Here is a 17,500-nt window from a genome sequence, read left to right as displayed (position 1 = left end):
ATGCAAATACCCTGTCTGGCAAAAAGGGGTAGGCAGTTTAAAAATTGGTTCTTTTTACCCCAAATGGTCAATAAGAAACAAATGGAGAACCGTTATAAAGAAGTGGCATGCTAGAGCATATCGTTACCCAAGAAAACTTGAGGCGTATATTGTAAGAGCTTATAGTAGACAGGCAGTGGCAAAGTTCAGAGTTCGAGAACTGAATGAATTATCACCCTCGGGCGTGGAGCAATCAATTGAGGCACCTATGAGGATGCAGCCGTCCTGAATAAATGTGCACACGCTCCATTTGAGTTTACATAAAGTTACATGGTGCATATGTTCAGGCCTCTTAACTACTGTGCTTCAGGATGGCAAGAAGAACAGTTTTTCATACTTATCTTTTAAGCCATCACGAATTAATTATATCTTGTTGGTAAGGTGCCCGAACAGCCTCTGTTTCTATATAATTTTTACAGTATCTAAACAGTAATTTATCACTATAGGAATAACTAACGATTATAGTTCTGGTAAACTTCATACAAATGATAGATGGAGTTTTTATGTGATATTTAACTCGTAATTTTAACAGCGTTGTAGGTTACCATAGGATTATAATGATCGTCCGTGAATATAAAGGGAAAAAAATGTATGAGTAAAGTTGAATGCTCGTTTTAAAGCCACGATCTCTCTCTTTAGTTTTATTCTCTTCTCGTCGTCTGGTTCGATGCCAATATCCTTTCCTATCAAATATATTACGGTGATGATTAGCTTGACATTCTATGTGAAAATAATCTATTTTTACTTATTATTTCTAAAGCAATAGTGTTGCTTTTCTTAGCAGTACACATAATTTTTATTATTGGTGACATGATCTTTCACTTTCAGTTGAAAATAATTTTCACTTAATTGTCGCTTTGTGTGTGTAATTTAACTTTTTGATAAAGTTTGATTGAAATGAAACCAGATGTGTGGCTTTAGACGGAAATAAACACTCGCCCAAGGAAATGATATGCGCTTAACGGTCTGATGTGTGAGATAAAACGACACTGATTTAGAACGTTGTTATCTTTGGGGTATTATTCTTCTTACTAATGTTTTACGTCGAGAGTGACTATTATTCTTTGTTTTATGGTCTGCGGCGGTTATCTTTTAAAATGTCACGATGTTCTTTTTACCTGTTTTTCTGTAAAACATTTGTTGCTAAAAGAAGTAATTTATTACCCTTATTGTTTTCTTCTCAAAATCGTTTTAACTGTATTTCAACCGAGTTCATTTGTAAGTCATCTTAATTTTGAAATATAATTTTTTTTTTTTAAATATACAGTTCTCACTTTCTTCTTTTATTTTTTGATATTTAAAGACTGTTCACTTGGTATCATATCTCTCCTTTTTCCATTTGAACTCAAGTTTCAAATGTCTTTAAGACTACATAAGAGTATTCCGTTCTTAATTTATGTAAAATTTGAAAACGTGCACGGAAAAAGCACCTACGTTGACTACTCCCTTTTTTTTTTTACCAGGGACCGAATAGTATTTTGTCTTTTCTCAGTCTCTTTACAGCAAATTACAAATCAATTCTTAAGAAAAATTCTGATGTGTGTAAGGTACACTTCATTTATTTCGGACTATAAAAGAAATTATTTTTCTTGTAAAACGTTTTGTGTACTTTTAATAGTTGCATCTATAGAATTGTATTTGGTTTGCTCATATTACGAGCTTTTATTTTTGATGCATTTAAAGTATATCTATTTTAATTAATTTCTTTGTTTCTTTATTTTTCTAGGTGAGACAGCAAGACCAGCAGCAGGCCTCAGATCGGGTGAGTTACGACCATAGTAATAAGGATGATGATTGATTGATTGATATTGATGATGATGATTATGATTATGAGGATGATGAAAATTACTATAGTTGTAATAGTGAGGTTAGGTGTTGGTGGTAGTAGTGATGACACTTAGGACCCTTGTGCTAGATTGTAATGAAGAGGTATACAGCTCAAGGCTATATCAGGTGGATATGCGCGTGTGACCATCAGTGCTAGTTCAGCAAATATAAGACTCAAATGATGTCAAGTGAAATTAGCCTACGTCAGATGCATTTAATCTCGTAGAGTGATTACTCCGTTTTAAGTTCTTTAAGTGTAGAAGTCACCAGTTAATTGAGAATAAGTCCAACTAACATATATATATATATATATATATATATATATATATATATATATATATATATATATATATACTTATATATATATATATATATATATATATATATATATGTTCAACGAAGCCATATACTTTAATATCGTAAAGTCTGGATTCTCTTACAGCCCTCAGGATCAGAGTTCCAAAGGCGAAACCACTCAAGACAATATCTTGTGGCCGGCCTCTGGGACTCTGATCCTGAGGTTGGTAAGGGAATCGAGATGTTAAGGTATTAAAATATATGGCTTATTTGAATATGAAAAACACGTCTAAATGTGGAAAATTTATATATATATATATATATATATGTATATATATAATATATATATACAGTATATATAATATATATATGTATATGTATATATATATATATATATATATATATATATATATATATATATATATATATATATATATATATATATATGCGCGAATAACTCACAGGAATACCTGACGCTTAAATGCAAAAACAACAGAGGGAAAAAGCGGGATGTATATTTCAGATAGAACTAGAGTTAATTAGGACTTGATTTTAAAGTTCCATTAGAAGAAATTTGCATTATTATACATACGAAGCGGAAAGGAGCATGTACACGAAAATACCTAAAGCAAATTGTCTAGACAAGGTTAGGTGGAGCATTTTGGATGAGATGATGTGGATGGTTATACATTTTATTTTCAGAACACCTCATCTTGATGGTTTCTTTTTCATAAATAACAGATGTTTTGCTATGTACATGTGTGTCTTTGTGTATTTGCTTTCGCTCTTTTGTATAGGATGGAAATTTCTTTTATGCATCAGTGTCATAATAGACAATACCCTGTTTAATTTTTTGGGGGGTATTTTGTGTGTATATATATATGTGTGTGTGTATATATATATATATATATATATATATATATATATATATATATATATATATAAAATGTGTATATATGGATGTATATACAGTATATATTTATATATATATATATGTATAAAACTATATACTGTATATACATCCATATATACACATTATATATATATAATGTGTATATATGAATGTATATACAGTATATATTTATATATATATATATATATATATATATATGTATATATAAATATTCATATACTGTATATAATTATAATTGTGTATATATAAATATATATACAGTATGTTATATATACAGTATATATGTATATACATGTATATATGTATATATGCGTATATATATATATATATATATATATATATATATATATATATATATGTTTATGTATATGTATATATATACGGTATATATGCCTGTATCCACAACCTATCAGATTTTTGGCTTTCCACAGATTTTTTATGCCGATAACTGGAAACCTTTATTCGAGCTGGAAATTACCGAAAACTGACATAATTCAGGCCCTTCTATGTAAGACGCATAATCACCAGTTTATGGAGACCAACATAAACCATGTGTTTTTTGTGTAGGCACATATTTGTCGAATTCTATTTTCATAGAACAACTATACACGTGAGCACTTTTGCATAGTAGTGATTTTGCTGTTATTTTCGTTTAGGATTACACATACATACAAATATGCATATATATAATATATATATTTATGTGTATATATATATATATATATATATATATATATATATATATATATATGTATGTATATACATATATATGTATATGTATGTATATATACATATGTATAAATATATATCTAATCTGACTTTATTCATGTTGATTAGTGTTGTTTATATGTAAATTATCCTAATTTTCGTATTACGGCTTTTGATTATGATTATATACATTAAAAATAATTTTCTTTATTTGTGGTACTGGTAGCGCTTCGGACATGCAAATATTGCTTCCATACGTGTTTTATTCAAATTAAATTTGCATTTCTATTGCATACACATTGATATTATGAATACATAGACGAATATATATATATATATATATATATATATATATATGTATATATATATATATATATATATATATATATATATATACTCTTTCCTTTAAATAAAAACAAGTCGCCTAAAAATATGGTGGGAAAGTTTAAGATTTTGTAAGGTGACTAGAGCGTAACGGGAAAACTTTCAGTTCTTAATAAAGCCGATTTTATTTTTCATTCTTTGTTATTCGTTTACTACACATTTCTTGTCAAACTTAGGTTTTCTTTTTACTTGAGATGAAAGCGAAATTAATTAAACTTCGATATCTTCATCATCACGTCTAGTGTTAATCTAATTACCTTCGTAAAGTGAGATTTACTTCTTTCCAAATAAAGAAAATATCTATAAAGTTACTATCTAAAATTTCATTCGTGGTGACATTATGGAGACTTGAACTTTCAAATTATTATAGTATTTGAGGTTTTTCAGAGTGTTGGCCGAGACGGACCATCTAAATGTACCGTAAACATATTTTAGTATTGCTGCCCAGATTTGGAATTAAATATCCACTAGGGGAGTTGGCCGAGTACTTTTTATGCGAACTTGAAGATCTGTATTCCCTTCCAGTTTCTCTGAATAATATAGTTTAATAATGCTCATATATATATATATATATATATATATATGTATGTATATATATATATGTATAATGTGCATATATATATATGTATATTTATATATATGCTGAATATATATAATTATATATATATATATATATATATATATATATATATATATATGTCTATATTTTTATATATATATATATACACATACATATAGAGTATATATATATATATATATGTATATATATATATATATATATATATATATATATATATATATATCGTTTACATAGAATTAAGTTTAAGAAAGTGAGTGCATCTGCAAAAAAGCCAAGTAAATTCCAATTTAATATTGTTTTTATGTCAGCATGAGTTGTGGAACCCTTTGAGTGCACAGAACAAGCATCCAAATACTACTCTCGCATACCACTTGTAGGATTTGAGCTGTATACGTGTGTGACCCTGTTCCCCATCTAAAGTAATTCCCCCTTCTTTTTACATAACTCTTCCACCCTGAAGTTGTTATAGTTAACGTTATGTGGAAATACCCATTTTTTAATGTAGTTTTTTCCCCCTTGATATATTCTACCCCATGTCCGTTCGGTTTTATCACTCTGTGTTGGCTTTCAGTTATCTCTATTGTTGTTATAAGATGTTATCACGTGTCTGAAGATTATATTGTGTGTGTAGTTAACACATTTTGTAGTGGTTCAAATAATATAACACGTAGTTATCAATGTGATTTCTTTATTAATTATATACTGTAGTTTGTTGTAGCTAGGTTTGTTTCCCGTATGCCCATGTTTACCCGTATGTTATCTCTCTCTCTCTCTCTCTCTCTCTCTCTCTCTCTCTCTCTCTCTCTCTCTCTCTCTCTCTCTCTCTCTCTCTCTCTCTAGGTATTTCTTTGGTCTTCTCATTTCATAAAAACAACACGGAATATTACCTATTACAAGAAGAAGAAAAAACTTGACAATAATTTAATTACACGACTAGAATTTATTAGCTTGTCAAATTCCTTTTGTAATTTTATTTCTGTATCCATAACATAAACTTTATATATGGTTAAAATCTATGGTTACCTTTTCTTTTTATATATTTTGTGTAACCTTTTCTTCAAATATCTAATTATTAATTTGTTTACATTCATCGATAACCAAATTTCTTTGATATATAAATGTGTAGATTAATAAGGTAAGTATCGATGTATTTGATGACATAAATCTAAGACAAAAAATTGAAAACGATCGCCATAAAAATGCTGAATAAAATCTTAAGGTAATGCAAAAAACGTTAATATTGTAATTTCCTTTCTAGTGCCATCCGTCTCTTGTGACCCTTCCTGTGAAGGGCCAAAACTTTTGAATGACCCATTCATAAGTTTTGACCCTACCCAGGAAGTGTCGCAAGAGAAAAACACATCTTGTATTTCTTACATACAGTAGTCCCACCTGACTTCAGTTCAGTTGGTTCGCTGCTCTTCAAGAATTCAAGTCCCATGTCTAAAGAATATTGGATTCTGCGCCCCCAAATAGCATTTCCGGAAACAAGCACCAAAATTGGCACACATACTCCTTGGGAATTGCTCTTTTAATATAACAGGTTGGGTATAAAAATTAAGATGGCGGCCTTTTTTCAAGTTGGGCACCATCAAATAAACCGAAATAATAATTTCATAATAAAAAAGCAGACTTGCCGGATATGAATTGCCTTGGTGTCCGTTCACACATTTTCTGCGTGTAGAATCTTAATTTGGAATTATGTACACACTCATTAGCTTCCTTGTTGTTGTCATTTTTTCTCCGGAAGTTTAGCCAATTTGAGGGAATTTTACCTTCCTTTGTCATCCTACGTCTTGCTTGCATCATTGCTTTAATCTAGTTTCAGCTCTCAGAATAGCTGGGCCGTAGGCATAAAATACAATGTCTGGTCACTTGTACTTGGTACAGTATGCTTGTATTGTAGGAATGATTCCAAGCATTGTATACTCTTTAAAAATCTTTGAACTTCGTGGTGGCAGATTGTCCTTGCTACACCATCAGTGATGAAGGTGTCAACGTCTGGCTCTGCCTCAGGAGTTGTAAGTTGGCTCTCAAGATTGTTAGTGATGTGGAATTTCTGACATGTATAGCTTTCCAATATCACTGAGGGCAGCAGGATGTGACTGGTTCTCGTGACGGAAGAACTTCAAGTCATAATCTCTGCTCTGGCATGATATGAACTGTTTGGAGAATAGTTAACAGTCTGCCTTCAGCACATTTTGCTTTGAAAAGTCAACAGATGCTGGTACCTGTCTGAAAAAGTCAACCCTGTTCTTCTTGGTTGGCTCATAGTGGGTTCTTCTTCCCCTTCCAGTCCCTTCATAAACTCCTGGACCTTACTTTTCTTGTGGCGTGCGCCAGTCAGCTTGGCGATTGTTTGGTGAGTGACATAGTTTGTATGAAGCAAAAGCAATTCCCAACTCTACTCTTGGAAAGGATTGCTTATATCTTGCATGGCTTGTGAGAGCTTTTCTCCTTTCTCAAGGAACACTCTTCTCACCCTTTCTGTCTCCTTTTGGTGGCTGGTGTATTTAGTATCCTCTTTGGTTCCACATGCTGCCCCATTATGTGCTACCAAGTAGCTGACCTCAGGACCAACTATTATCCACCTTCTCAGTTCTGGTGGGTCTTCAGTCACGCAGCCCCCTTCCTCCCCATCTGCCTTGATGACACTGTTGTATCCAGAACAATAGGTATCTCAATAATTGTGTGAAAGAGGGGAATGTTAGTCACAATCATAGCGTAACCATCACGTTGTTGTTGTGCATGTGGTTACTTGAGCTCTTCACTCTTCTTCTTCTGGCAAAGACAATACTTGCTCCAGTCAGTCTGGAATAGGACGGTTGTGGATCAGTATTTGTCATCTTTATGAATGGCATGCAGGGTATCACAGTATAATTATCTGTAGTCAGTGAATCAAGGCCCAGGTTATATCTTTTTACTATCTTGATCCCAGTCATGCAATAGGCATCTCATTAATTGCTTGCAAGAGGTGAATGTTAGTCACAATCATAGTGTACCCATCACGATGTTGTTGTGCACGTGGTGACTTGGGGTCTTCACTCTTCTTCTTCTGGCAAAGACAATACTTGCTCCAGTCAGCCTGGAATTTGACGGTCGTAGATCTGTATTCGTCATCTTTATGAAGGGCATGCAAGGTATCACTTTATAATTGTTTGTATTCAGTGAATCAAGGCCGAGGTTATGTTTTTTACTATATTGATCCCAATCATACACGATAAGTTATATGATACGACTAGGTTTTGAAATTAAGGTATACTGTATGACCTACGCCTAGCCCGATTGGATGTCTAGTATCATTTAAGTCCTTTGTGATCTGTACACCTTGCTGGCAACTTCATGCAAAACAATGTAAAGCCCTGTTACTTGTGGTTGGCTCTCCTGCACCAGCATGTTCTGTTGATTCAGGCGTGGTTGTTTTAAATAAACATGTAAGTTAAACTATATGCAATTTGCAGTGGCTAATAGATGTGAAGCAAACAAGCCAGCATTTAAGACACTAAACTGTAAGCAAATGTTCAGCTAATACTGAGTCTCCTGTCGAGTTTCAAGCAACAATGCCGTCCAGTGTTCCATAGTTGTGCATTGACATCTGCTTCCATTGTACAAGGATGCCTGTGAATAAGTTCATGGTTCCAAATTCTGATTCTACATAATAAAAAAAAATTATGATATGACACCATGATCATTCAAATACGTCAAGTATTTGTGATTTTATTCCAAATGGAATATTTCTTTTAGGTGGCTAAAAGGTTTAATCAAAAGAGCAATCCCCAAGCAGTATGTGTGCTAAATTTTTTTGTTACTTGTTTCCGGAAATGTAAGATTCCACTAAAAATTGTTGTTTTTTTACACCACCAAGATGACTGGTAGCTCTCTTTTTAAATATCAGGTTTTGTGTGCGATATGTTTAGTTAGCGGTTTTATCCAGTTTCGAGTAATGTGTCATTTGAACATCCTCAGCATTACAAATCACTAAGGCCATGGCATCTTAAGCTTTCTTTTGTGGGAGAGTGCGGTTTCCATTACCGTTATTGAATCCGGAATCGTGTTGAAACATGCAAACTGATACATCATCATTATTCTAAAAAAAATTGTCCTGATTAGTACGATAACGAGTTAGAAGTTTTATGGAAGTTTCCATTTAGGGTTGTGTTCGTTCTGGTGTGATCCTTTGTGGATTCACTCTAACTCTCTCGTTCCAAAAAAAAAGTCATTGAAAGTAGTATGCAGTGAGACAACATTGGTATTTATGGTCTCGACAATGTGCTTGCCTAGTCAAACATGTCTTTCAAAACCATATAATGACTGTTCATCGATGGTCGGTGACTTTGGTCATTCCTATCTTGGGAAATCATCCGGGGAAGCGGGATCTTCACTAAATTTGTAGACCTTATCTTTGGGGATTGCTTTGTGGATCTCCCTTTGCAAAATCTTAATTCTGTTACGACCATTTATCACGTCCTCTGAAAATTTTTATAGCACCTAGTGACTTTCATAGGATCTCGCTATCAACAGTATACTATAAAAACAAAAACTAGAAATGTTATTATCATATATTTATGTGTAGTATGCAAGCACGCTTTATTGTTCCTATTTATTCCTAGTCGAAGCTGAGAATATTTCAGTTGACAGTATTACCTTGGTTAAGCAACGTAGTCCATAGTCAACGAAAATAATAATATAAGTAGAAGGAAAGATTAAGGCTAAATCCTGAAGTAAAGAACCGGAAAGAAAGTGAGAAATTTACGCTACCTGTATAGGGTACTGAAACTCAAACTCATTGTCGAGTATAATTACTCACGAAAATTCCATGTGGAAAATCAGCTTCAATGCAGCCACCTCGTACACATCACATCTACTGCATAAGCACAGGCACAGACTCAGACTTATTTGAGAATCAAGTGCAACCCTAATTAAATTCTTCAAGTGGATGTTCGCGTAATTGTGATGCACGAATTCGCTGTAATTAGCCAAGTACTTATCATTCCCATTATACGAACCTTCCAGATGCCTCTTGTCTTCGTTTCTGTGGCTAGTATTGTATCTTCTCATATGCATGCTAATAACAATACAGAAGTTGATATTTATAAAAGGTAAATGCAAGTAGGTAATAGGTTAACTAGGGCACCAACCACCCGTTGAGATACCGCTGCTTAGGAGTTATTGGGTCCTTTGACTTGCCAGGCAGCACTACATTGAACCCATCTCTCTGGTTACGGCTCATTTTTCTTTTGCCTACACATGCACCGAATAGTCTGGGCTATTCTTTCCACATTCTCTTCTGTCCTCGTACACTTGACAACACTGAGATTACCAAACTATTCTGCTTCACTCGAGAGGTTAATTATTGGACTATAATTGTGCAGTGGCTACTTTTCTTATGGTAGGAGTAGAAGAGACTCTCTAGCTATGGTAAGCAGCTCTTCTAGGAGAAGGCATTCTAAAGTCAAGTCATTGTTCTCTAGTCTAGGATAGTGCCATAGCCTATGTACCATGGTTTTCTAGTCTTGGGTTAGAGTTCTCATGCTTGAGGGTACACTCAGGCACTCTACTCCATCTCATATATCTTCCTCTGTTTTTTAAGTTATTATAGTGTACATACGAGATCTATTTTTATGTTTTCACTGTCCTTGAAATATTCTATATTGTTCATTACTTTTCTCGTAGTTAATCTATTTCCTTGTTTCCTTTCCTGGCTATGCTATTTTTCTCTGTTGGAGCCTTTGGGTTTATACCATCTTGATTTTCCAACTAGGGTTGTAGCTTAGCAACTAATAATCATAATAATAATAATAATAATAATAATAATAATAATAATAATAATATTATTATTATTATTATTATTTATACAGTAGCACTATTCAACACTTTTTTATATAAGTATCAAAGCACTTCTTCTGTCTTGGTCGATTCTACGGAAGAGTTAGAGGAATCAATAACATACGTGCGTGTGTATATGTGTCTTTTTGGTTGCAATATGAAGCAGCCTTTCGATTTTTTACAAAAATATTAATCCCAATCCTTTCTCAAACCTGCTTGCGAGGCCACTTCAATTAACTGTCTTGAGCATGCATAGTTTACTGCTTAGATAAGCCGAGCCAGAATGGGATTTTCCAGAGGCGGAGTAGATCGCTTTCCCAAATCCTGGATCGATCTTACGACCCTAAGCTGGTGAGGTGTGTCGAGTACCACTCGATTAGATGTGGGTATTTGGTCTAGTCTCGATATTTAAGAGCAGTGCAGTATATATTCTAGAAAAGTAACAAAGTTCAAAACGTTAAACCTATCTTTTCCTGTATATATATTTGGGTAATAAAATATTTATGATGGCGTATATTCGCAACAGTTCTTCTGTTTTAGTAAATCTATCTCTATACAGTATATCTTTGGGTAATGAAGATATGATAAAGTATATCAGTAACAGTTCCCTCTGTTGTAGTAAACATATCTTCTATATAACCTTTAGGTTAGGAGTTTAAATGCCCTCATGTACATAGAGGATTATTTATATTAGTTGGGTTGTCTAAAGATCTGAAGATCGACTAAAGAGGCACTGACATTCTTTTTTTTTTTTTTTTTTTTTTTTACATTACTGAATTTTATGTAAGATACCAATGAAAAGCGGACAGTAAGAAAACGGTTTCCGTGAAGACATTCATTATTGAGATGAATCTTTGATGTATGGCATTTCATACAGAATATGTATTTTTCAAATATATCAAGAGAGCATATAGTTTGCCGCAGATCTGATGGTAGTCTTTATCTGTAATTCGTGTTACTAGAAATAATTTTCAGGTAAAAAATGAGGCCAAAGGAAAAGAAGGCATTGATATCTACCAATAAAATGATGAGCCTTTGCCAATAGCAATAACACACTATAGAAGGAGTTAATGCAATGGATGTAGGCTAGAGAATGATAAAGGAGTTAGAAAATTTTATGTAGTATATTTTGGAAAGAATGCATAGTGTAATTAAGGAAATATATATGCACAGGTTGATGAAAGTGATACAAGTATGAAAGCTATGATGAAATTGTAATTCCTGAATTTTAACTCAGGAAAAGGAGCTATAAATAACGAGAAATAATAGAAAACGCTGTTGTTTAATGTGCAATAATGAGAAGGGGCATGCTCGTGTATTTAGAGCTTAATCAGGAAACGGGAATTGAACTCGGTGCATGATGTGAGTATGAATTTGCAATTAGAATAATCGATATCAAACGAGAAACTATATTGTTAAGAGATTTACAGGCGCGGTGTATTAGGGAGACTTGAAAAGCGTGTTGAGCTTAGAAGAAATATTAACCTGAGAATGTAGATGAGGAAGGGGTTGGTGGTAGAGGAACCTCCTTATGATGCAGAGATAGAGATAAGACTGAGGATGTTGTTACAGTGAATTAGAAAGTGGAAATTTAAAAAAAGTTAAGTTGACCTCTTAAAAGCTTATGGTCAGTAGTATTATATATATATATATATATATATATATATATATATATATATATATATATATACATATATATACATATATATACACACATATATTCATACATTCATTCATTTATTCATGCATTCATTTGTTCCCCTTGTGAGTTCAGTGGCTTCACCAATAAGACTTACATACTAACTGCAATAAATTTTGTTTCTTCCTTTCTTGCCTAAAATGCACAAATTTCAAATTTGGGAATATATATATATATATATATATATATATATATATATATATATATATATATATATATATATATACACATTATTATTATTATTATTATTATTATTATTATTATTATTATTATTATTACTAACTAAGCTACAACCTTGGAAAAGCAATATGCTATAAGCCCAAGAATTTCAACAGGGAAAAATGCCCCAGTGAGGAAAGGAAATAAGGGAATAAATAAATCATATAAGAAGTAATGAACAATTAAAATAAAATATTTTAAAAACATTAACAATACTAAAACAAATATTTCATATATATATATATATATATATATATATATATATATATATATATATATATATATATACACACTATAAAAGGTCTTATGTCACCCCGTTCAACATAAAAACATGGGCTTAAAGTTTGATAGATGAATTGTGACTAGGCATATACATGTTATGCCAGCACGCAGACATAGAATATTTGTTAGGCAGTTCATGGAAAAGGAAGCGTGATCCAACATTTATATGCGTTCCTTGCAAGCATTATTATTGTCATTACTAGCCAAGTAACAATCTTAGTTTGAAAAACCGGGTGGTATAAGCCCAAGGGCTCCAGTAGGGAATGTAGCCTAGTGTGGAAATGAAATAAAGAACTCTCCAGTAAACTATACGTATTTTAATATCAGAAACAACCTTGAAAAAGATCCGTCAAGTATAAACTATGAAGAGAGGCTTATGTCGACCTGTTTAACCTTAAAGAATTTGCAATAAGATTGAAATTGTGAAGTTCCACCGATTCAACCGCCAGATTAGGAAGATAATTCCACAATCTAGTCAGAGCCGGAATAAAACTTCTAGAATGCAGTGTGCTATTGAGCCTTATGATGGAGAAGGCAAGACTGTTAGAATTAACTGCTTAGTACTACGTTCAGGATGACACAGTGTGGGAAGGTCTGAATGCTAAAGATTATTAAAATTTTGAAAAATCATGCATCATGCACAAAGAACTAAGTGGACGACGGTAGCAGAGATTAATATCCAGATCAGGAATAAGGAATTTCAGAGACTAACTTCCTGTCCACTAAATTAAGATGAGATTCAGGAGGTGAAGACCAGACAGGGGAACTGTACTCGAAACAAGGTAGAATAAAAGAAATAGAACAATTAGGTGGGGTTGATCCCTGAATATCTTAAAAGACTTTCTTAATAAGCCATTTTTTTGTGCAATTAAAGAACTAAAAGACATAATGTGCTTCTCAAAGCTAAATTTACAATAAAGTCACACCCATAATTTTAAATGAGTTGTCTATAGTTAAAAGACAATTTCAATGCATGGATCTGGAAGTTGCGGAGTCGCTGCCCTTGACCTGGTTACAAGAGTTTTATTAGGGTTCAAAATAATGTTCCATAATTTTCACCATGTCCTAAATTTAGCTAGGACTCTACTAAGGGCCTATGCAATGACCTTGTTTTGTAGGCCAAACCACATATAATGCTTATATAGTATGAAAAGCATACATGATGTTAATGGGTTGCGTAAGACTGGCATTTAGAATATTATATTAAACAATATTTATTTGGGAATTATTTATTTGTATACAGAAGAGTGTTTGGCGGATTAATCTTAATGGCCATGAATGTGACTTTTGCAATACCCTTGACTACTTTCATGAGTGAAATAACATAAATGTTTATTTTTACTTTTCCATCAGCTAACGTTTGCCTGGAGGGTAGATGACAAGACATATCCTGAAGTATGAATAGTTGAGTGAAATATGGGATGTTTGATGTGTTCATGTGTGTTGTTGATTTTATTTTGAAAACGAAGCCAGAAACTAGGAAAGAAGTAAAATATGTGTTTTGATGAAGGCTTTGAAGAGTATGGATGAACAGGCATGAATACAATGACACACACAGATACACACACACACAGATATATACACACACAGATATATACACACACACACACACACACATATATATATATATATATACATAATTTATTATTGAGATGAAGGAACCAGAAGTGATAGAATTGTGAAGAGAAAGAAGATAAGTCCTTGGCCTTGTGAATGCAGATCGACAGTAAATATTTGGAAATAGTATGAACATCTTAGCCTTATTGTTTAATGTAAAAACTTTATAAAACAGTAATGACAAAAAATAATTAAACAAATCAAAGGAATTATTAACCAAAGTCGAAGGGATTGAAATCTGGTGTCGATTATTAAATGTGTAAATAAAGCTTTTTAGAAAATTTATCTGATATAGAGAATTTGTACTTAGAGGCGATGAATAAATTCAAAATTAATTACATAGGAGGTACATCTATAGTTATAATGAACAGGAAGTCAGTCAAAGGAAAAATCAATATTATGATTTAGAATGGCTTCTTATCTCTGTGATAAAAAAAGATATATTAAATCCCTGAGTGTCCATTATCCTGCTGAGAGGAAGAAAACAATCCTCAAGCTAAAGGATCATAAAACATGGGGATGCTGAGTTAATGAAAGATAAATCTAATAACAGAATGCAAGTGATAGACGGACAATGTCGTAAGATGTTTTAGATGAGGATTGCAAGGCTTGATGATGACAGTAACTTGTGGTAATGTAGCTGTTATGTTCGAAGAAAGAGGCGAGGTGAATGCAATTAAATTTTATTAAACGGACAACGAGCTTATATAAAAGGACTTGCGAGGAAGGAAGTCTAAAAAATTCAAACAAAATAAAACATGAGCTAGCAAGCTTACACAGGTTGGTCTATTATGTAGGGAAGAGCGAACGGTAAGACAAAAATGCAATACCGTTACAGTGCACGAACGTGTATGAAACACATGCGGTATAAACTATTGCCAGTTATTGGATCACAAATTATAATTGATATCTGAAGTAACAATCATCCTTGAAACACAGCATCGTAGTTCACCTGGTAACAGAGCAGCTTCTTTTTTTCAGATGGCAAAGATCAATAGACTTGACTTTTCTATCAGATCAAATAGATTGCCAAGAAAAAAAAAAACGTATACAGTCCTTTTTGTATCGTCAGTGAAATAAAGACTAGTCTCTATTTTGTTCAAATGTACATATAAGAAAATATCAAAGTGTTATTTTTCTTTATCAGAACAAGAAGTCAGATTTATATTTCGACTCGATCATTGGTTGTAGATTTTTAACGCAAATCAAAACTTATCTTTCCACATCACTAATTTTATTCTCTGAAATTTAAGATACTTCTGAATCTTTTTCATTTCCAAAGGTGTATTGTAGAATTTTATAAAAAAAAAAAATTATGAGAATTGCACCTATTACTTTGATATCTCACAGAACACGTACACGTGTATATAAGCCCTTACCTCAATAGCTTTACTATTCCGATCTTGGCTAATATTTTGGGATGAGGTTGTTGCCCCCTATTTGCAGCGAGGTTGCACTGTGGTAAAAATGGTTGACTAATTGGCACACAATTTACGGATTATTTCATCAGAAACAATATATGGTTTTATGGAATTTGTCCATATTGGTCTGGCATGTCTAGGAATGGGAAACGGAATTTCTTGATGAAATGGCAAGTTTATATATATATATATATATATATATATGTGTGTGTGTGTGTGTGTATGTATGCATATATATATATATATATATATATATATATATATATATATATATATATATATATATATGTATGTATGTATGTATGTATATCAATCATCAGCTGTTACTAGTCCACTGTAGAACATAGGCCTCAGTTTATACCCGGAAATTTTCGTATTTCGTCAACCCATTGTCTTCTCTTCTTTTCCCTGCTTCTTTTGCAATCTCTTGTAACCCATTGTGTTATTTCTAATAGCTATCTATTATCTGTCATTCTCATTGTGTCCTGCCCATGTTCATTGTTGCTATTTTTCTGTTTTTGTGTTGTAACTAGCTTTTTTTTTCTAAGACTTAACCAAGTATCCAAATTTCTGATGCATAAGTGAAAACTGGTAGGACCATTCGGTTAAATACTTTACTTTTTAAAGAAAGTGGTATATTGATTTTGATTTCCTCCATTTGTTTGCCAAAAGCTCTCCATCCCATGCTTGTCCTTCCTTTAATTTCGGTCTCCTGTCCTGGGGAAACGCTTACTGTCTGTCCGAAGTACGTATATTTATTAACAATCTCTAAAGCTTCGTCCATAACGCTTATTTCTTGTCTCTGCATTTTCACTGAACATTATCTTAGTTTAGTTCATATGCATTTTCAGTCCTACATTACTGATTTCCCCATTCAAATCTTCTATCATCTTTTGCAATTCCTCATAAACAGAACTATATCATCTGCAAATCTTAAGTTGTTAAGGTATTCCCCATTAATATTAATTTATACATTTTCTCAATCTAAATTTGTAAAAGCTTCTAGGCATATTGCTAATAATTTAGGAGAGAAAAGGTCTCCCCGTCGAACTCCTTTCTCATTTGGAATTTTCTTACTATATGTAGTTTTAGAATAAATGTACTACCTGTATAGATATCTTCAATTGTTCTAACATAAGAGTTATCTATTCCTTGACTTTGAAGGCTTTCATTACTGCTGAAGTTTTGACTGAAAAAAGGTTTCTCATTGTCTACAAATGCCATACATAGCTTTCCATTAGCTGGTTAATTACAAGGATATGGGGCGTTGTTTAACACTCACTTCTAAAGTCTGCCTCCTATCTTGGTTGATTAATGTCTAGCTGTCTTTCTATGCGGCCCAATATGATCTTTGCAAATATTTTATATATTACTGAAAGTAAAGTTACTAGGCTGATTTTTCAGGTATGTTTCTCTTTTTCTGTATTAGTAAAATGATAAAGTTTTTCCAAGCTGTAGGAATAGAGCTTTCTTGTGTAAAGTTAGCGAATTTCACTACTATGAAATCTCCTCAATCTATTATTAAATCAATTGTTAGGCCATCTTCTATTGCAGCTTTGTCTCTTTTCCTGCCCTTTAATGCTTTTTCTTAACTTCGCCTACTATTACGTTTGATACCGACTCAGGTGTTTCTTTATTTCTATTGGTGAAGATATTTCTCATATTATTATTGTATAACATTCCATAGA

The 17,500-nt window shown here is 32.7% G+C and overlaps 1 protein-coding gene across 25 annotated transcripts in view; it reads left to right on the top strand.

Moving 5' to 3' along the window:
• Positions 1 to 17,500, top strand: part of LOC137650196 (nucleolar protein dao-5-like) — a 998,067-nt gene that overhangs the window by 412,711 nt on the left and 567,856 nt on the right. For 20 of the 25 annotated variants that reach the window (XM_068383641.1, XM_068383503.1, XM_068383565.1 and 17 more), the window contains exon 3: positions 1,766 to 1,801. The exons of the other annotated variants lie outside the window; for them this stretch is intronic. In XM_068383641.1, the coding sequence (XP_068239742.1) occupies positions 1,766 to 1,801 (36 nt within the window). The remainder of the gene's footprint in view (positions 1 to 1,765; positions 1,802 to 17,500) is intronic. 25 annotated transcript variants of the gene reach the window in all.

Source organism: Palaemon carinicauda, chromosome 1 (assembly GCF_036898095.1).
Source record: "Palaemon carinicauda isolate YSFRI2023 chromosome 1, ASM3689809v2, whole genome shotgun sequence".
Classification (NCBI taxonomy): Eukaryota; Metazoa; Arthropoda; class Malacostraca; order Decapoda; family Palaemonidae; genus Palaemon; species Palaemon carinicauda.
The sequence above is the reverse complement of the archived record's forward strand: the minus strand, read 5'-3'. Positions and strand labels throughout refer to the sequence as shown.